At 50.2% G+C, this 20,839-nt stretch overlaps 1 protein-coding gene across 1 annotated transcript in view; it reads left to right on the top strand.

Moving 5' to 3' along the window:
* Positions 1 to 15,955: 15,955 nt before the first annotated feature.
* TOP1 (DNA topoisomerase I) overlaps positions 15,956 to 20,839 on the top strand; it is a 65,469-nt gene continuing 60,585 nt past the window's right edge. The window contains exons 1-2 of the mRNA XM_058036280.1: positions 15,956 to 16,097; positions 16,598 to 16,622. Of these exons, the coding sequence (XP_057892263.1) occupies positions 16,065 to 16,097; positions 16,598 to 16,622 (58 nt within the window). The 5' untranslated portion in view covers positions 15,956 to 16,064. The remainder of the gene's footprint in view (positions 16,098 to 16,597; positions 16,623 to 20,839) is intronic.

The following is a 20,839-nucleotide window of genomic DNA, read 5'->3' as shown; positions in this document are numbered from 1 at the left end:
ATGTCAGGTCCCACAGATAGACCCAAAGAGCCCTTGCCATGGTGTCCACACTCTGTTCCCTGCCCAGCCCCTCACCCAGCTGTGCTTGAAAGTGCTCCAGAGCTCATTTGGGTGCCCATGGCTGTATTATCTCCATGGGATTGTCACATTGGCACCGACAGGTTCTGCCTTGATGCAGGATATGATCATTGAATTTGTCACTGTGAATTGGTCAGATCTGACCTGGCTCATCCAGGAATTTGGTCCATTTCTGCAGTGACTCTCAGGGTCCCTGGGTTGTGTAAGAGCTGCAGCTTATGTGGGTTATGGGGTTCTAAAACTTCTATCAGTGATAGGGAGTATCCAGCAGAAATTGGGAAGAAATAGGCCAGCTGGTCATGTTTAAAAAAGAGAGTCTTCTTACACTGCAATTCCAGCTGCACATTGCAATCACTGGGAATCTGTGCTGGTGTATTCCAAGCCTTTTTTGGCCCCAAAGTTTCCCAAAGTAACTTGAAAAGTGAAGAATTCATTGAGTAAATGTCCAACAGCTATATTCTTCTGTCATCCCTCCCATGTTCTGTCCTTATCAGCTAAAACAAGGCCCATCCTAGCCACAAGCAGAGCTGGTCCCAGTTATCAGCCCCTCAGCAGATGCAGCCATGGCTTTTGCGGGCTGTTTTCCCCCAGGCTGGAGTAGCAGCCCTCCAGCATCATTCCCTGTCCCTCCAGAGCCTGCAGGGAAGCAGGTGGGCAGGCAGAACATCCCATGGGTAAACATGGGCTGGTCACCCTGTGACTGCCCTGGGTCACCTCAGGCAGCAGACAGGTGTTCCCTTTGATCTTCCCCTTCCTTCCAAGGGGCTGAACTCCTTTCACTGCTTTCCTCCCTGGGCTGAAGCAGAGGGTGGCCCTGCTGCACTCCAGTCCCTACGTCTCCCTTCCCAAAAGGATTTTTGCAAGCTGCATGTTCAGAGATTTGGTTTTAACAAACTTTGCCTGCCTGTGCAGCAGGTTCAAGAGCTCTGGAAGAGAAGGAGGATTGGGTCATCTCCATGGGAACATCGTGGGAACACTGATATGTGCCCCGAGAGGCGGCTGCAGTTATTAGCATGTTCCACATCCTTCCCTGCAGCCTTTTTCTCTTTTTTTTCCCCTACTGAGGAGGAAGAACTGGAGTGTTTTCTAGGAGAAAAGAATGTGAACGTCTGAAACAAAAGCACCAGTGCAGATCCCAGCCCCTTTTGGCAGCAGGTCTCTGTTGATTGTCACAGCACAGCTGAGAGAGTTCCAGCCTCACCAGAGCCTGAGGGAGCCAAGAGGATTTGCCCAGGAGAGGACAACCCTGCTGGCAGGGTGACACAGATGGCACCAGCCATCACCAGGGGGATGCAGAGCACCTGGAGATGGCACTTGGAAAGGGGGGCGAGGAGGGCAGCTCCTGGGCACAGCCATGGAGAGCAGCAGGTTCTTTTCTTCTCACTGCCTCACCACCACAAGTGCTCCACATCACAGCATCACCTGGGACAGGGAGATGGGCTCCAGCTCAGTTTGGTGAGCTGAGCACAGATCTGAGCACCCAGTATTGCTGGTACGCCCAGGAGGGTCAGAGGAGGCCAGCTCACCTCAGTCTCCTCCCAGAGCCCTGCTCTCCCTGGCCAGCACTGGGGGCTGCCAGGAGCCCTCACACATGCTAACCATTTCCAGGAGTGGTGGTGGGCTGGGACGAGCCCTTCAGCCCTGCTGGAGCCAAGAACGAGAGACCAGATGGTGCATGACCTGGGAAAGCCCCCTGTGATCTTCTGTTTGTTATTCTCCTACGAGCACATTGGGCTGGGAAAAAATCCAAGGGTTCATTTCCAGGACCCAGGCTCCTTTCATGTGCAACAACTGCACCTACCCTGGCCACACACATTGCTCACAGGACCCTCTTGCTGCTGCAATAAGGGGTTTGGGTGAAGGGGTCTGGTGAGGTTTCCTAGAAAAAAAAACAGGATTTAGCTTCTCATTCAGCTCCTCTGGGGTACAGCTGCAATACAGCTCCTGAGTTTGTAGAGCACCTAAAGAGAGTCCCAGCCATGGCAGCCCTCCCATGGGTGTCACTCCAAAATCACGAGCAACAAGGGTATCTTTAAAATAAAAACTTCTGCTCTGGGCTATGAAGGAATTAATCACAAAGAACTCACAACGCTCAGGAGGAACTTTATTGTTGCCAAGCTGATTTTATCAGTTAGCCAAAGTGGACATGATTGCAGAAGCAGATCTGTAACATGCTCCTCAGGTGAAGAGTGTATGCTTCTCTCCCACCCCATTTAATTTCTGCTCACCTCCTACTCCAATTAATTTCTGCCTGGCAGTGAAATTTGGATGGCTGGTCTCTGCAGGGCAGGACATCAGTCCCAGTGTCTGTGTGTGCAGCACGGTCAGGACTGGAAAAATCAAGGCAGCATTTGCAGTAACAATAATAGTGAAGTCCCCAGAGTGACATTTCAAATGCAAATGAAAAGAATAAAAATATCAGTTCCTGTTATAACTTTGTGGCTGCTGTAACCAATCCAAAGGAAGGCTTGAAGCCATCCCCTCTGCCTGGCTGGCAGCAGAGCTGTGACTCTGTTCATTTTCATTCCCCCAGCCCAAGTGGACAAGGACTCAGCCACGAGCTGAGGAATGGGGTGAGGAGCTGGGGCTGACCAGTCTCATTGTGGCACTTGCCAGGTGTTGATCCCATCTCAGGCATGCAAAGTGAAGGGTGACAGCAGCTCTGTGTGGTGTGACTGATAACTAACCCAGCAGCCTGAGAGCTCAGCAGAGCCCTGCAGTGAGGCCCTGAGCCCTGGCTGGGCACTGGGGGCTTTGGCTTTCCAGGCCTGATGCACTCCAGCCCTGGGATGGGAAATGCTTCGTGGAGTGGGGCCAGCAAGAAAGATTTCTTGCAGTTTGGATGTTCACCTCCAATATCCAATGGCATCCCTTCACTCTTCCTGCAATGACACAGCTTCCTTCCCTTCCCTTCCCTTCCCTTCCCTTCCCTTCCCTTCCCTTCCCTTCCCTTCCCTTCCCTTCCCTTCCCTTCCCTTCCCTTCCCTTCCCTTCCCTTCCCTTCCCTTCCCTTCCCAGATATCACAATGCTGAGCATTTCCTGCTGTGTTTTGTGGCCTTTGCACAAATGCACATGGACAACACATTTTAATCACTCAGTTTTCATTTTTAGTTAGATACTTTGTGTGTCTTGGGCAGAGGAGGGGGACTGGGGTGCAGAGGTTTGGGTCTGTGTGAGCCCAGAGCCACAGGGCTGCCTTCATCCCATGCACAAGGTAACCCCAAACATGCACAGCCCCACACCCTGGTCCTGTGTTCTGGAAATTCAGAAGCACAACATCTAATCCATTTCTGAATTGTAAAAATAAAGCCTTTGACATTGATCACTCAGAATCAGTTTGGCTACCAGTGGGAGAATCTGGCAAGAATTTATGGTCAGGATTTATGGTCACAGAGCACATGGAGGTGGCACTTATTTGGGCCATTCTACTAGTAGCTTTTAAACCAACACCCACAATAAATCTCTTAATCTCTTTATCTGAAGACACATTCTTTTTTTTTTTTTTTTTTTTTGCAACAAAGAGATCGTCTGAGAATGAAACTGATGATTTTCAAAAACAAAGAAGAACAAAAAAAGGATCTGAAACTGCCCGGGCTATTTTCAGTTGCCAAGATGAATGAAACGTAAAAAAATTAAATAGGCTGCAACTTTTGAATTCTAAAAATGACCAGTCTGAAAACGTGAAAATCCAAGCAGGTGCTGTCAGCTGCAAGCACTGACAAGGCAGGCTCCTCTCCTCTGCTGGCAAGTGGTGGAAGATTTCAGCAGGCACACATGGGACGACTCAAACCTGCTCATCTGCAGGGCTCTAATTATCAGGAGAGACCAGAGACACATTAATGCTTTGCTCTTGCTCCTCATTCCTGCTTCTCAAGGCTGCTGATGGAGCTGCCAACAGGGCAGATCAGACCTGCAACCCTGCCACAGAAGGGTGCAGCAGAGAGCAGCACAAAAGGAGTTAATGCATCAAGGGAGAGACGGCGGTGCAGCTCAGCCTTGTGCCCCCACCCACAGCCCATCCATGAAGTCTTCCAGCCTTGTCCTGGGACTTTTCCTCTCATTTACCTCGACATGAGGCAGGAAGGGATGATCAGGGCAATTAGAGGACAGACAGCCTCACCAGTGTAATAAAACCCTTAGATTTCTACTTTCCAGAGCCACCACCCCTCCCACAGCCCCCCACCCCAATTCAGCAGAGGAAGCCGTGCACAGTAATTCAGAAACAAATCTGAGCTGCCCACTCCGAGACGTGGCTCTGAAAATTCCCTTTCTAGTGTGCAGTGCCACCATGGGATATGCATGGGTGGGTGGAGGATGGAGGGCAGGACCTGTGAGTGCACATCACTGGTGGCTGAGCCAGCTCGGGGTGCCACCATGGCAAGAAGGAGCTGCTCCAGCAGGGATGGAAGGACAGCACTTACCCCATGGCAGGGGACACAGCCAGGCTTGGGGGCAGCACTTATCCCATGGCATGGGACACAGCCAGGCTTGGGGGCAGCACTTACCCCATGGCAGGGGACACAGCCAGGCTTGGGGGCCTCCTCTGGGCAGCAGCACTAGGACCCAGCAAGGCCCCTTGCAGCACAAAGCCCATGCTAATCAGAGACTGCAGGCCCCAAAGGTCATGGAGCTGAGGGCTGAGGAGATTTCCAACCCACTGCATTTGTATTTGGGGCATCTCCTGCCTTTGTCAGTGGCTGTGACCATCAGCTGCTCGCAGGGCCACGTCCCCATCCCTGCCTCAGGACAGGGGTGTGATGGGACAGAGTGACACTGACACTGGTACATGAGACAGGGTAGACTGAACAGAAAGGGCAAAAGCACCTTCTCACCCACAGATGTGGGTTTATGCTCAGGGGCCAGCAGTAATTCTTCTCTGGCTGAAGCAGAAAACGCTTCCCAGAGCCTTTTCCCGCTGTTCCCTTGCTCACAGCAATTTGGGTTGGTGCTGATCAAGTTCATTATATTAAGTTACCTACCAGGCAGTTGCAGCACACAGCCCTAAGCACCGTGACCACATCTGAGTGCCCCAGGGGTGCCTGTATGGGTCTGGATGTGCTGACAGCCCTAATGCTCCCTGCCCTGGTGACCATACAGATGCACAAACACAGCACACAGCAATGGGGCTTCCAGAGGCTTTGCTGAAGTTTATTAGTTTTTATAATGGTCATGAAAATAATTGGATCTCAGACACACGCCAGCAATTTGGTATGAAGGAGAAAAAAAAAAATGAGGCCAGGTGAGGTGTAAATCAGGAGTAAGTCCAGGGCTGCTGGAGAGGTGTGAGCAGAGCAGGGTGAGGCAGAGAGGCAGAGTACAATGGTGATGTGGGGCTTGGGAAGATCCCAGAGTCCATCCTTGATGAAATTACCTGGTCCATCTCAGAGAGGAAGGGGATGATGCCTGGGTTAAGTGCTGCACTCAGGAGCTGTACGGGCCCCAGGGACTCCACTCACACCTTGCAGGTGTCACAGCACTGTGTGTGATGGGGATTAGATCCTGGCAGGCATTATGGGCACTGCTGATGGCTGTGGGCACTGGCAGCACTCACCCCACTGTCTGCCTAGCACCCATGAGTTGCTGCCAAGCTCAGGGCTGCCACTCTCTGCCAGCTGGGACCCCTCACCTTGCTCAGCACTCATCCCCATCCTCCCTCAGGATGCTGATAGCAGCTCCTGTCCTTGCCAGCTTTTCCTGCAGGATTTTCCCTCTGAAGCCCTTCAAGGAGACAGCATCACCCTTTCCATTTTACATCTGGGGAAACCGAGGCCCTGAGGAGCACCCTCAAGCAGGCAGAAGAGCCTGCAGTCTCTGGGGCTTGTCCTGTGTGCTGGCACAAGGGGGTTTTCCATGCTGTGAGCCCTTCCCAGTCCTGTTCTGGGATGAACAGAGCAGGTTTGGGATGTGCTGACCCCAGCAGGGGCTCAGGGTGCTGCTGGGTGGGCTGAGCCATGGCACGAGCAGTGCAAGCAGCAGTGCCCATGAGCTTTCCACCGCAAAGCCACCCATCCTGTTCCCCCAGCTCCATCCGTGCACACACGCTCTCCATGCCAGCTCCATCCCAACAAAGCACTCCCTGTTCCCTGCTCCATCCCAGGCAGGGCTGGATTTATGAATGAGTGCCCTGCTCTGGTGACAGCGGGGGTGTCTCACTGCAGGGAGGAGGCACAGAGGGATTTCTGCCATCAGGAGCAGCACAGGATGGGGATGGCAGAGCTTTGGGGTGCACAGCCTGCACCCCACAGAGGGCACAGTGCCACGCTCCCCTCCCAGCCCCGGCCTGGCCCCATGCCCACTCGTTGGGGACTATTTCGGATTACAACTCGTGAGCTGCCTGTGCCAGGTTGCCAGCTGGCACCACTGCATGGGAAACAGCTCCTGAGCCCTCACTCCCTGGCACAGCAGCACGGGCTGTGCTGGTGCTGCTTCCCTCTGCTACTCTGGGCTGCAAACTCCAACCATCCAAGGGCTTTCCTGGGAGAGAGGCATCCCCACTGGGATCACACTGGCACCTTGGGCAGGCAGGTTGGCCTGCAGGCCCTGTGCACTGCCACACTCACACTTTGTGTTTTTACCGGCAGCTAACCCAGCACAGATGAGGGATGGCTGGTTTCAACACGCTCCATGCAAAGCGCTCAGCAGCTCCACACGCTGGAGGCACACCGTGTAAACCTGACAGTGACAGCTTGGTCACCTGCCCAACACCTTGTGTGCCCAAGAGCTCTGCCCATGCTCCTGGGAAAACCCTTCCAGCTCCTCTCTGAGCCAGGTCAGGACTCATCAGGATGCTGTCACTCTGAGCTCTCTTACACCTCAAATGTTTTCTGCTGGTGTTGATGCTCAGCACCCACAGCTTCCCAGGAGCCAGGATTTCACCCTGTGCTTCCAGACCACACTGGAAGTGAGTAGCTGCTTTGGTGTCATGTGTCCCCTCCCCTCTGCATGTCTTGGGACCCTTCTTGGAGCTCAGTGAACCATAACAAACCTTTCTTGCTGCTTTTAGAGTGGCTTTGGCTCAGTGTTGTGCCAGCAGCTGGCCCAGTGTATTTGCGTTTATTTCTTCTGCATCTTGATTGCTCTAAGTATGATCATCAAAAAACAGTTCCCAGCACTGCAGGGGCTGTGGTCTTCGCGGGCAGAATGAATGGAAATTGCTGCTCTGTGGCATTACATGGCTGTACAGCCCCATCTCCAACTCTCTTCCTTCTGCTGCATCTGGAGGATCTTAGAAAGGGAAAGGGGAGCAGCAGCAACCAGAGCTGAGGCCCAGCTTGTAGGTGAGAAAGGAGCAGGTGGGTTCTCACTTGGTGCCTGGAAGCAGGCAACAGCTGCATCTCCACCCTCTGCAGAACCTTTCTTCCTTCTCCTGTCTCCCCCACCATGTCCCTGCTCCCCTTGGAGCCACAGAGCCTGGCTGCAATGGGCTCCTGGAGCCTCTGCTGAGTGCCTGCAGGGAAATGTGTGCCCCTGTCCACAGCAGCAGCAACTAAGGGAGACCAAGAGCTAGACAAAACCACTATTGCTGTCTTCCCACTCCAGCTCCAGGCTCTGAAGTGACACTTTCCCATGGGATCCTTGTTATTTTTATTTATTTTTTAAGGCTTCTTCACATCCACGTGGCTGGGCCGTGATACAAGCTATGCTTTGCTTTGCCACCAGGCTGCTTTCCTCCAAACACACTGTTTATACCAACCCTAGATATTTAAGCCCATATTTCAAACCACACAGAGCTGGCTAAGCCTCTCCTTATAATTGCTTCTGCACACCCTTGCTTTATTACGTAGAGTTAATACTCACATATCTCCATGATGAATTCAGAGGTGCACTACCCTGATAAAAGCCTTAGGAAGTCATCTGCTGTCTGTGTCACAGCCTGCTGCCAGGGTGTCTTGGGGCTGCATGCAAGAAACCCTCAGACACACTAAGAAAAGCTCCCTGTCTTGAGAAGGGCTGATCCTGCTGCCAGATGCCTGTGTATGTGCCCAGGCCAGCTCCAGCCCCTTCTCCAAGCACCAGGGGCTGCTTGCACAGAGCTCCTGTTGCTCTGGGAACAGCAGCAAAGATAAGCATCCTCCTCAGCATTGGACAGAGACCTTAGATTAGGTTAAACATTATTTTAGATGGTATTCAGCTGGTTATCACATCTCTGAGCTGTTTCCACAGCATCTGGGCTCTCTAAAGCAGTAATGATTTTTGCCTCGATATCTCTGTCTCCTTTGACACAAATGTTGAGTCAGACATGGATGGTACAGACCAAGGACTCTATCTGCTGGACAATCCTTTTTCTGGTTATGGTTTGTGAGTTTTGCCTTCCTCCATCTTGCCCAACCAGACAAGGACATGTTGTTGAACGGGGTTTAGAGGTTACCACCATAAGAAATTTATCCCACCACCTTGACACAGGCGGTGATTGCAACTTCTCACCACTAACCTGCCCATTTTCTGGCTTCATCCAGAAAAAAATCTGTATTAAAGTTAAAACATTGTTGTTGTCATTATTATTGTCATTATTATTGTTGTTGTTATTGTTATTATTAGTATTAAGCCAGCAGTTTGTTTCTCTGCCCCAAAGATGAAATTCACCTGCAGTGTAAATTTCCCTTAGCATGGAGGAGTGCTCACATAAGGTCTAATCACTGATCTAATTAAACTGATTTGCTGCTGTGTTAAATCAGTGCAGCTATATTGAGCAGATCAGGTCTATGTTTCTATTCCACCTCATCTTGATAAATGATAATAAAAAGCACCTTCAAGACATCAGTGTGAAGAATTTAAACAGAAAGTTACATTTATTATTTTAAATCTAGTCTCATTATTTCCAGGCAAGGGATTTTTGAAAGGAGGTATGAAATCCTTGGCCTTGACAATATTCATTTCACATATTATCAAGAGCTCTACAGGACATGGAAATATTTCTTAATGTTCCAGAAGGGTTTAGAGAGTTTAAAAATCTAAATTCCAATGAAGATAACAACCATCTTTTAAAATAAAAAGGCATGCCAAAACCCTCATTATTTTAAAAATCAGTTTCATCATTATTTTCATTCATTATTTGAGATTGATTATTGTTTCCTTATGAAGTATCTTCATTACTTCCTCCTTGACAAAATTACATTAAAGTAGTTATTTCCACTTGAGGTTTTGGTGGATTTCCTGATCAAGGGTTCATGCTTTGGCTTTCATAGCTCTGTTACAATACTAACATTGCAAGTTATTTTAGGAAAGATTAATGTTCCAGCAAAAACCATGATAAATATATTTAAAGCCAGTGATATGGACGTTTTTAAGCAAGGCTATCTAATGTACAGATTGCATTTTCAGAGCCAGCAGCCTTAGCCTGAGAGCAGGACAGCCCAAGGCTTAGACACATCCCTCCAAAACCTCTCCAGGCTGTTTGTGATGCTGCCTGTGGACACTGCATCCAGCAGGGACATGGAATTCATGGTTAGCACCCAGGGTGAGGTGCTGCTGGCTTTGCTCTCTGGGGTGAGGGCTGCCAGCCCTGAATGAACAACCCTGACATCTGCTCCGGCTCCTGCCGATGGTTCACCACACCCTGATATTAATGCAAGGATTTGCACCCAGGCTGGACCCAGGCACGGTTTGATGGGCTGGGAGGGGATGCTAAGAGCTAACCCAGCTCCAGGGACACGAGAGACCTCAACAAATCCCACTTTGAGCAGCAGCTGCTCAGTAATGGAAGCATTGATCAGGCTGATTAGCTCAGACCTGAAAATGCCCCCGCTCCTTTGGGTCACTCTCAGCTGATCAGCAGAGCACCCCACACCTGCATTTCTCACCCCATCATCTCCTGGCAGGGAGGAACCACAGCCTCATCTGCCACATGATGAGTTGGAACATAGAGAGCCCAAAACAAGGGTAGCCTACAAAAGACCCTCCTTAAAGTAGGGTGTTTGCAGCCTCAAAAGCAGGGCTGGTGTCTATCTCACCTTTACCAAGGGTCAACTCACAAAAGACCTTCAGGTTTATTTTCTAACTAAAGGGTATCAGGGTATAAATATCCTGGTTTATTTTCTAACTAAAGGGTATCAGGTCTATCCAGAGCTCGGGAAGAGGGGCAGAATAGAGCTGAGGCACTCGGGAAGAGCTGCCAGTGCCTTTCTGGCTGTGCAAGGAGTGTGCTGAAGGGGTGCAGGGTGGGATCCCCCAGACAGCTGGGTGCACCAAGCAGTCCTGGGGCCATCCCTGCCGTGAGAAAGCAGCGGTTCAGTAAGCACAGACACCAAGAGAAAGCTGTGCCAGAGCAAGAATCAAGCAGCTCTTGCAGCTCCTTCTCACTGGGAAGTGCTGCCCAATTGCGTGGGGCCACCAAAGCTAATAAAGCCATTAATGGGGCCACATGTCACCTCCTGACTAAGGCGTGAGCAATTCACACCTCCTTCGAGCTTTCAAGCAGGAATGCACCCACGTTTGACTCCTCTCCAGCCTGGAGGACAAGCCAGCTTAAGGTTAGTTCCCCACATTTTGCGGGGCTCTCTTCACTGAGTTTTCCAGGCTAGGCTGAATTTAGGCTGTCTCAGAGCCCTCCAGCTAAAAGCAGATTTTTGGCACGGGACAGGAGGGCGATGGCAACTGGCACGTCACAGGGAAGCTGTGCCAAGAGTCTCTGCTGAATTTTCAGTGCTTGTCACTGACTCCAGCAAAGTCTTTAAAGGCTCCTTTTCTGAAGTGTTCCCGAGTTCAGCAGGGCCAGTCTCTGGGATACGTCTGGACTGGCACTTGGAGTGACGAGTATCAGAGCTCCCGTGGATTTTGGATGCGTTCAGGCTGCTTGGATCTCCTGGAGTTGGGCCCAGCATTCTCCACATGGCGCAACTCCAGAAATGGAAACACTCCAAGTGAGCAGTTTCTTTCCCAAAATGGGGATTCTTCTCTCCTTTGGATGGAAAACAGTAGACACAGGAGAAATATTATCTCATTGTACTGTGAAGGAGAGCCATTTATTAACTGTGGGTACCAAATTTAACTCGGTATTTTTTAATACCAGTTGCGATGTGAATAGAACTGCTTGGATGCTTTTCCTTGCAATGTCAGGAATCTGCATCACAGAATTATGTCACATTGTGAGAAACAGCCGCTGAAATCAACTACAGGAGATAAAAGTGAAACCAGCTAGCCTAAATTCATGAGAAATTCATTCCGGGGGGGGCACAGATTATACGAAATGGCTCCTTATCTCAGCTATATTTGCAACATGTGAACGCTCTAAAAGAGCCATCCCATTGCCTCCCACGCCTGCCACGTTATGCAAGGGTGGCTTTTCTCACGTGCTCTGGGGCTCCCAAAGCACCCACGCTCTGCTGCAGGGAGCCCCGAGTGGGGTAATCTCCAAACACCGGGCACTGACTGCTCTGCACGGCAGCATGAGGAGGCCAGGCTGAAGTAAGGTGGTGTTTGTGGGCTTCTCGTTGGTTTTTTCTCATTGTTTTCTCAAGCAGGAGCGTCGCTTTTATTTGCTAGGATCAGGAAGGCAATGAGGCGCAGAGGGATGGAGAGATGCGCCCGACAGCATTTGGTGTTACACATTGGCCATGCAGCAGGCACAAACCATCACAGCAGATGTCTGTGGGAATGTTACCTGGAAATCCAGGTACGTGCTCCTTGGATTGTGATTCAAGTGTTCTCCTTCCCCTTACACCAACCTCTCTAGCACTGCTGTCTCTCTTAACCAAGGCAAATGAGGACATAATGAAGTTCAAGTGATATCAGCTATTGTTTTCTAACTGGTCATTTCCCCAGACTTTTGCAAGCTTCTCCCATCCCAGGTGAAACTCAGCAATTAAGACTGACCTTTGAAAGCTCCCACTTACAATTGTATCTGCTGGTTCTGCTTAATTTGCTCCCTTGCCTTACATATAAAACTGTGAATAATTGCTGCAGTTTATTAAAGTGCATTCCTTTCAGAGCACTGAGATCATTTCGTTTCAATGCATCCGACAGTACATAATAAGTATGAGTGTTTCTGAGCAGGTCATGCTAATGAAAAATGAGTGGGGAGTCGTGTATCTGACTGTTCCTATTTTGTACCAGTGTCACTTGGTTCTAGAGACAGCAGGTTTGCAGGATGACGCCAGCTGGGAATCCTGCACATCAGGCAGGCCTCTGGCTGTGGAAAAAATGTACAGTAGTGATAGAAATATCCAAACCATAGCTCTTACTAATGACCTGAGACTAAAAAAATCATTACAGGCTTTTAAAAATTAGAATTTGGGGTTTAAATGTGTTTTGTAACTGGTTATTTGTTAACCTCTTCATAAGCAAAATGCATTTGTTTTATATTCAGATGGAGGGGTTTTGTGTCTTTTTTTTTTTTCCTCCTAAAACACAAATACTAGAAACTGGCTGCTGCCTCTGACAAAATTTTTTACAAAATTATATATACAAAATTATATAAACTAAACAAGTGAACTTGGATCTGTGGAACTGCTAATAAAATTGAATGAGTTGGCAGCGTTGTGCTCTTCCTTCTGCACTCCAAAATAAGCTCTAAGGCCTGAACTTTTGATATTGTAATCAAAAACACCAAGATATGAGCATATTTAATGACCAGTGTTGTTTTGCTTTCAAACTTGAAATGCATCATATAATCAAGTTAAAAATAAAGGAGAATTAACTGAAGGAACGCAATGTGGATGGCTTCACCTGAGGCTAAGAGCAAGGCTTGGAAAGAGGGCTGTGGTGGGTTTAGGGGTTTGGATGTCGAGGTTTCTTGTCTTGTGTTGTTCCTTGCAGGAGAGTGGGGACTCAGGCTGGAGCATCCTGATACAGGACTGCAAAGCTGCCCAGGCAAACAGCACCCACCTCCCTCTCCCAAAACATGCACCCTGAGCACAGCGTGAGGCCCCCAGTGCAACAGATAAATCCAATCTCACAATTCACCAGGATCAAGAACTGGAGGCTTTTCTACTGGTTTTGTATCCTGGGTGATTTATGATTTAATTTAAACACATAGTTTCCAGCTGTTTCTTTTCGCAGGCAATCACCTAGGCTACATTAACCCGACGGTGATGTACTGGTCCCGGGGAGCCCTGGAGAGAGACCACAGCACTCCGAGGTGTGAACTTCCCCCATTTATCTCGATGGGGTGTGCACAGCCTCGCCAGGGAAGCGGGTCCAAGCGCGTTAACCCCTTCACTGCCAGCCTCCATCGTGGAAAGGCTGCCTGGACTCAGAATCCCCCGAGCTGGAAGGGACGCACAAGGATCACCGAGTCCAACTCCCACCTAGGACAACCCCAAGAATCCCCAGTGCTTGAGAGCATTGTCCAAATGCTTCTCTGAGTCTGGCAGTCTTGAGGCCACGGCCACTTCGCAGTGGTGTGTCCTGTACGAGCCTTCCTCTCCTTTGGCAGCGCCTCCCGTGTCCCAAGGGATGCCAGCATGGAAGGGAGTGAAGGAGGTTCAGCCTCCTGGACGGTGGTGCTGCAGGTTTTAGGTTTGGAGATCAGAAGGTTTTTAATCATACAGCTCCTTGCAACAGATGGGGGCACACAGGTGTTCCGGTTTAATGTGTTTTGAACAAGCTATAAATATATATATATATAACTCTGCCTCTTGGGTTCTAACAGCAGAGCAGGGGCTCCCTGCAGGCTCCAGGATAACCCCGTGGAACACTGGGGACAAAACGGATCCCAGGGCATGGCTGGATTTGGGAGGTGCCTCTGCAGGCTCACCCGCAGCAGGTTGCACAGGTTTGTGTCCCGCTGGGATTCCAGCAGCTCCAGAGGAGGAGGCTCCGTGCGGCAGATGGGAAGCGATTCCTGGGAGGCAGCTCGGGCTGTCTCAGCTGCAGGCTGTGAGAGGTGTTTGACATTCGAGCACAAGGTTGTGCTCGTCCCTAAAGGCTCTGGCGCTGCTGCCGCGGCAGCGATCCTTGTCAGGACCCGAGATACCAAACTGGGGAGCTCCCCGTTCCTCCGGAGCTCTCCCACCCGGCTGTCAGCAGGCTCCTGCCGGCAGCACAGCGCTGCACCTCCCGTGTGCCGGTTTCGGGGGCTCTGCTTTGCAGGCAGACAGGCAGTGAAGGTGGCAGCTGCTGGAAGGGGCCGTGCTGCCTTCCCCTGCGCAGGGCTGGCTGCAGCTGCAGCGCGCCGGGTCCCTTTCTTGTGGCAGGCACAGCCACCTGAGCGCGGCTGCTTGGGGGGACAAAGATGCGGGGTTTAAAGTGAAATTGCTGCCTCAAAGGAAGAGCTTTGAGGAATTTCCAGTGTTGGAAGCAGGAGGTGCCAGCCCGCTCGCAGGCTGTCTCAAAAGACGCAGCCCTGGATGGCAGCAAAGGAGGGGCTCAAACCCAGGGCAAAGCCTGCTTTCACCTCATTCTTGTGAGCCAGGGGCACACACCCGTTCCCGGTGTCTGAAACAGCCCTTTCATTATGTTTATATTTAAAAATCTATCAGTGACTAAAGCAGTTTGCATAATAAACAGCTCCAGAGCCAGAAATATTTGCCTGCTCTGGGTAAAAAAAGGAAGTCCTCAGATCCTCTTCTGAAGACGGTAAGAAAGTGACAGAGTTTTCCCTTTGCAGGATATAAATATGCAGTGCAAATAGGTGGCTGCTGTCACTGCTTACATTTTGATGTATCTCTTCAGATAGCCTGGCAGCGCCAGGTTATTTTAGTGTCAAATCAAAGCTCTGGTTGTGTAAAGAAGCTGAGGAAAGGTACAGTCTGTGTTGCAGCAGAGGATGGAAGCTCCAAGAAGACTGGAGGCAGTCCTGTGAGACACGTACCAGCCATGCATACTAAACCTGCCATTTAGTACACCGACAAGAAAACCCGTTTATAAGAGCTGCTGCGGAACTGAAATAAATGTCTTCAGGTTTGGCTTGAGGAAGGAGGGGTGTTTTTCTAGGCAGGCACGTGTTTCATTATCACATTACCTAAAAGAAAATAAAGCTTTGGCCCCCTTTTACCCTCCATTTCGTTGCAGGAGAAAGAAATTTTAAGAGCCTGCTGATGCCAGAAGAAAAACCTTGCGGGCTGATCCCTTTTTAATGCTCTTGTATGCAATGCACCAGTGCTGTCCTTGACTTAAACGAGTCAAGTGAGCCCAAACCTGCCTGATCTGCATCCCCCCCAGCATGTCCCCGTGATTCCTGCGGCCCCCGCACTCCAGCCCAGTGCAGTGGCGTGCAGAGGCGGACAGTGAGGGGTCAGCAATACCGATAACAGACACTGATAACGAGGGGTCTGCGGGACAGGGGCGCGCACCCGCTCGCCTCCTCTCACTAGGAAATGCTCTAATTGCCCATGCGGTGGTGCCTGTGGGGGGGGTCTGGCGCTGCGGGACTTCAGGGGAAGCCCCGAGGACCCCATAGCCAGCGGAACCCGAGGGCTGCGGGACCCGGCGGGGTGCTGGGCCGTCGCTGTGGGGTTATCGTGGGGAGCAGCGAAACGCCTCCCCTCAGAGCAGCCCGCCCGCCATGCGGCGCTAGGGGCGGAGCCAGCAGACGGGGGCGGGACTTGTATGCAAATATAGCCGGCGGGGCGGGGAGGTGGCGCATGCGCGCTGGGCGCATGGAGCAGCACGGGTTCTTACACAATACACCGGGCCGGGCAGCCGCGGGGAGGGGGCGGGGTCTCGCATGTAAATGAGTGCCGGGTTTTGCCGCGCTATTGGATGAGGGAGAGGAAGGGGCGGGACCGGATATGTAAAGCAGCGAGCCGGCTTAGCGCACGGTGGGGGGGCAGCGGGTCGGAGCGGTCGAGTCGACGGGGCGTGGCCCGCATGCAAATCATGCCGGCTCTGGAGGCGTGGCTAGGATGCAAATACGCGCGCGGCCGCTTCCCGCCCCCTGCCAGTCAGGCCTCTCCCCGTCGCTTTAAAAGGCGCCGCGCCTGCGCAGAGCGCCGAAACCGGGACTTAGTCTGTTACACAACCGCGCTGCGCTCCCCGCGTCCCGTTCCGCCCGGCGCTCCTCTGCCCGCCGCTCCTCCCGCTCCGCCCGGCCGCCCGCGCCTCCGGCATGAGCGGGGACCAGCTGCACAACGATTCCCAGGTGAGCGCCCCGTGCCCGCCCGCGGGGCGCGCTCCCGGGGGACCCCCGCCGCGGTGCTCCCATCTCGCCGTGCCGGCCCTGGGCTGGCCGCCTCGCCACCCCCCGTAACCCCAGCGGGGGGACCGTGCCCCCTTATGGCCGCCCCCATAAGTCTGGGCAGAGCCCTGTCAGCCCCGGTGTCCCCCCGCGGTGGGATGGGGAGCGGTGGGAGCGGGGACCCGCGTGTGACCCCCCGGCTGGGCGGACAAGGGGAGGGGGCGCCTGCCGCGCTCCCCCGGCTCGCTCCCCTTTGGGGGGCTCGGGAGGGGTCCCCTCATGAGCCGTGCGGGGGCCGGGGGGGCGCTTCACCGGTTCCCCCATCACCTTCCGCATCGCGCCGGGCTTTTCCCATTTAGTATTTAATTCTCCTAAAAATGAGGGTGAGGGCGGGGGTGGGGGTCCCCCGGAGCGCCGCGGAGCCGGGCGTGCTGACGGTGTGTCCCTGTGTGCTCTCCCCGCAGATCGAGGCGGATTTCCGAGCGAACGGTGAGTGCGGCCCCGGCGCGCCCCTCGCACAGACATGGCGTCCCAGAGACTAAGTCCCGGCTCCGCGCTCACCGGCCCCATTGTTCCCATCGAGCTGCCAAAAGCGCCCCTTTCCCGCCGGGATCGGGGCCCCCCGACCCCCGCCGCCCCGAGTGGGGGCACCGCAGGCCCCCGATCCGAGCCCAGCGGCTCTGCCGGGATCGCCTTTGGGCCCCGATTCCTCCCTGGAAAGTCGCCTTGTCGACGGTCGGGACTTAGTCTCTGCGCCATTTTCTTTTTCTCTCTCTCTCTCTGTGGCTTTTCTCTCCTTCTCCTCCTCCCCGAGCTGCCGCCGAGCCGCCTCTGCAGAGGCACCGGGCCGCCATCCCCGGCACCAGCCCCTTGTAACCGAGGGGAAAGCAAAGTTTTTAGCTTAAAAAAAAATTTAAAATCCCAAGTCGCCTTTTTTTTTTTTTTTTTTTTTTTTTTTTAATCGCAGGCTCCCTCCCCCCACTGCTCCCCGTCTCTGTTCCTTTGAGGGAATCCCTCCCTTCCCCTAAAATGAAAGGTGATTGCAACATGTTGCTCTTTAAAAGAAGCTGCTGCATCCATTTTAAGATCAGTCTTATTTTCTTACTGGCCATTTAAATTATGTGACTTTACCTTGTTAGATGGGGTTTTTTTAAATGAAAATAAAAACCTACTTTAAAAAACCCAACAGACCATAGTGTAGACAATTCCAGAAAGGTAGACAGCATCACTTTAGGGACTTTGCAACCTAACTTCATTTTGTTCAGAAACATTTACAGGAGTCCTGTAATTAAAAAAAAATACACTGATATATAATTTTTTGTATATGTATATATTTATATATGAATATATATGCATATCTGTATGTATATTTATATTCATGTATATATATACAGACATACAATTTTATCTTTTCTAATCAGCCTGTTGACTGCTAACTTTTTCTGATAATTTATTAATTTTTATAGGAAGCAAGCTGATTGCAAGCCTGTCTCATTTGATAGGTGTCAAATTGCAGGGCTTAAATAAGGTGAAAGGGAGTTGAGGGTATACAACCAACCTTTGTGTGTGTGTATTACTGTCACTGTTTGGGATGTGTGAGGAGCTCTGAGCTGTCCCCTGACTGCTGAGTTGTTAGAGGACAAAAAAGGTGGTTGAAAATATCTGCTTGACTTATAGTTACACTAATTTTTAGAATGCTTCTCTGGATGATGTCCACGTGCCTGGTTGCTTTGTAGGCTACTGCATGTAAATATTTACAGATCTACGCTTGCGAGCACCTTTCGTTCTGTCAGTTCATTGGAATGTGATTGTGTGTGTGCAGCAGGAGCAGACAGTATCAAATATGCACATTTTGAACTCTTCATTTCTATTCTGAATTTATAGTGGGGCTCTATGAATAATTGTTATCAGGAAAAAAGGGTGCAGTGGATTTCCCAAGAAGAACGGGTGTAACTCTTGAAGCATTTTAAATATACTTGCTTCATCTAAGGATCATCTTTATTTAGGGAAAAATACTCCCTGGTAAGCTTTAGTTATTTAGTACTGTTGTACTTAGAGGAAGTGATGTATATTTGACCTTTTGACTCCATCTTCCAGTGAACCTTTCAGAGGGATTTTTCTCCTCTATTGTGACCATGTGCTGTTTTATTCTTCTAAGAGCTTTAGTCATACAGCTCTTAAAACTCCTGTGGTTTTTATTTCTACCATGTGTTGAAGGAATTCAATACAGAAATTCAAAGTCAGACACCTTGATGGAAAAACTGAATTCCTGGTAAATCAAGCACACCCAACAAATCCATACCAGTGCAGGCATCAGCACCCTTTTTCTCTTACTGTAATTATTTGTGACAGTCATGTAACATCACTGTCATTGATCAGAGGCCCCTAACCCCCAAAACCCTTTTCAGCACTGGAAGGTATGTTAGTCTTGCTAAGGGAATAATGCTGAATAGACAGTGGATTCTCTGACCTTGTGAGCACCCCTGATCTCCCTGAAAATCTGTCACCTCTCTTGCTCTCAGCCTGGTTTCCCCTGCTCAGGAGCTCTTTGCACTGGTGTGTTGGGAATTGTCACACACGGATATGAGAACAGCAGTTCTCCTTCAGGCAGAGCACTGAGCCTCTCACTCTTATTTTCTTGATTTTTGATCCTATTTAGTGGCAAAGATTAGGAATCCCAAGTGCCAGTTTTTTTTTCCCCCCAGATGTTTAGAATTGGTTTGTACTTTGATTATTGTCAGGCAGCACTAAACAGTAGAGCCAAACTCTCCTTGAAGGCCTCCTGTACTTCACATTTGGGGGAAGGGAAGTTTTTCTGGGGGCTGGTACTGACTCATTCTAAGTGTTGAGTGTAGCAGCAGTAAACATTTTTGTTAGTAGAGAGTGTTTTGGGTGACTTTTGGCTAGTGTATCAGTAATAGGGCAGCTGAAGCACTTAGAAGCTTCCTGTTGTTATTAATGTTCCTATCTGGGTCAGTGGACACACTGCCTTGAGTTGTGGTCACACAAGTTGTTGCAGCTGCAGTAGGTGGGGTGGATCTGCCCATTGCAGGTCAGCACGGTGCAGCTGCTTGTAGCTGGGTCTGGTTACACACCCATTTCATTGATAGCAGGCTAGTGCTGGGTATGAGAGGGGGTGCCAGCTGTAAATACATGTTCCTGGCTATTTCTTGTCATTAAATTGCCAGATCACTCTAAGCAAGAGTGTCCTGGGCAAATTCCAACTTGAGTAATTGCATTCCATTTCAATATGCAGGTTCTCCCTCCTGTTTGGCTGTGGTGGGTATTTTTTTTCACCTTAGCTGTATTTTTAGTATCCATACGCATTGCAAAGAATTTTCCATGTTCAGTCCTAGCAGTGCCTGTTTGCAGACCATGCTGAGAGCAGTATTGTGCTGAAGCAGCCAGCCTTTGCTGCAAGTAACATCCTTGCAGTCCTCAGCATTCAGAAGGGAAATGGAGTCCAAAATTGTTGTTTCCAGCTACAGCTTGGATGCTGAAAATGTCCCCACCTCCACAGATTTGGATTCTATTGAGTTTTGCCTTAAGAGCTTTGTTACTCAGGTTGGATGTAACAACCTCTTACTACTGAGGGTAACGAGACTGAAAGCAATTTATCTTGACTTTGAGCTCTCCCATTGTGTTTGCAGAGTGCACTAGATAAAAATTACTTTTGTTTGCAAAATAATCAAATTGCATTGCAAAACTACTAAATTCTACTAACTGCTATTAGTGCCTTGGCTGCTCAGCAGCCTGTGATCAGAACTTGTGTAAAATCCAGAAGTGCTCAGTGTGGAAATTGGGGACATCACCCCAAGCAGTGCTTTTTGCTTCCAGTTGATTTGGCCAGTAATGTTAAGATGCAATTTGAGGTCAAGTATCACTGGAGTAACCATTACAGTGTATTAACAGGAGTCAAGTGTGAATTTGTCCAGCCTCACAGAGGTGGCTTCTGCATTTCAAACATGTTAGAAGGAGGGGCTTGCTTTAACAGTGAGTATTTTTTTGGAGAAAAAAACTGAAGCCCTTACTGCTGCAGCATCTTATCAGGAACTGGCAGGGTTTCTTTGTTGGCCCAAATGCTCATGGGGCATCTGTGTATTTATCAGGCTGGCAACACGAAGGAATGAGCAAGAGGGAAATTCAAATTAAATAACATGAGTGCTGAACCAAATGCCTTACAAGTTAAGGAATTTCAGCACGTTTTGTGTTTTGCATTAAATTCATGTTTCATGGATGACAGAGCTGTGCAATAAGAGGTGTGGGTGATTTAAATGCTAACAAACTGTAGAGCAACATAGCAGAGATCTTTAGGATTTCTCAGTGGTTGTGAAACAGTCTGTTAGAGACCAGATTTGTGCTTCCTTGCTGCTGCCTTTGCCGGCGCCTTCTGGATGGGTGAGAGTTTTTTGAAGGAGAGCAGGGCCACTTCTGGCACAGGGCTGTGTGTACCTTAGCACTGCTGTTAGAGCCACTGTGCTAAACAAACTGCACGGATTTAGGAAGTGTGAAGGCACTGCCTGTGCTCTCTGTGTGTGTGACATGGCAGGGAGAAACTGTCTTTTAAGTTCCCTGGGAACACGTCTCAGGAATGCTTTAAATGTCAAACGTTTGGCAAGGGATCCAAAGTACAAAAGGTAATTAATAGTATTTAGGTGCAGATTGATATCTCTGCTGAAAATTTCCTTTGCTTTTTTTCTGTGATA

Source organism: Melospiza georgiana, chromosome 17 (genome assembly GCF_028018845.1).
Source record: "Melospiza georgiana isolate bMelGeo1 chromosome 17, bMelGeo1.pri, whole genome shotgun sequence".
Classification (NCBI taxonomy): domain Eukaryota; kingdom Metazoa; phylum Chordata; class Aves; order Passeriformes; family Passerellidae; genus Melospiza; species Melospiza georgiana.
The sequence above is the reverse complement of the archived record's forward strand: the minus strand, read 5'-3'. Positions and strand labels throughout refer to the sequence as shown.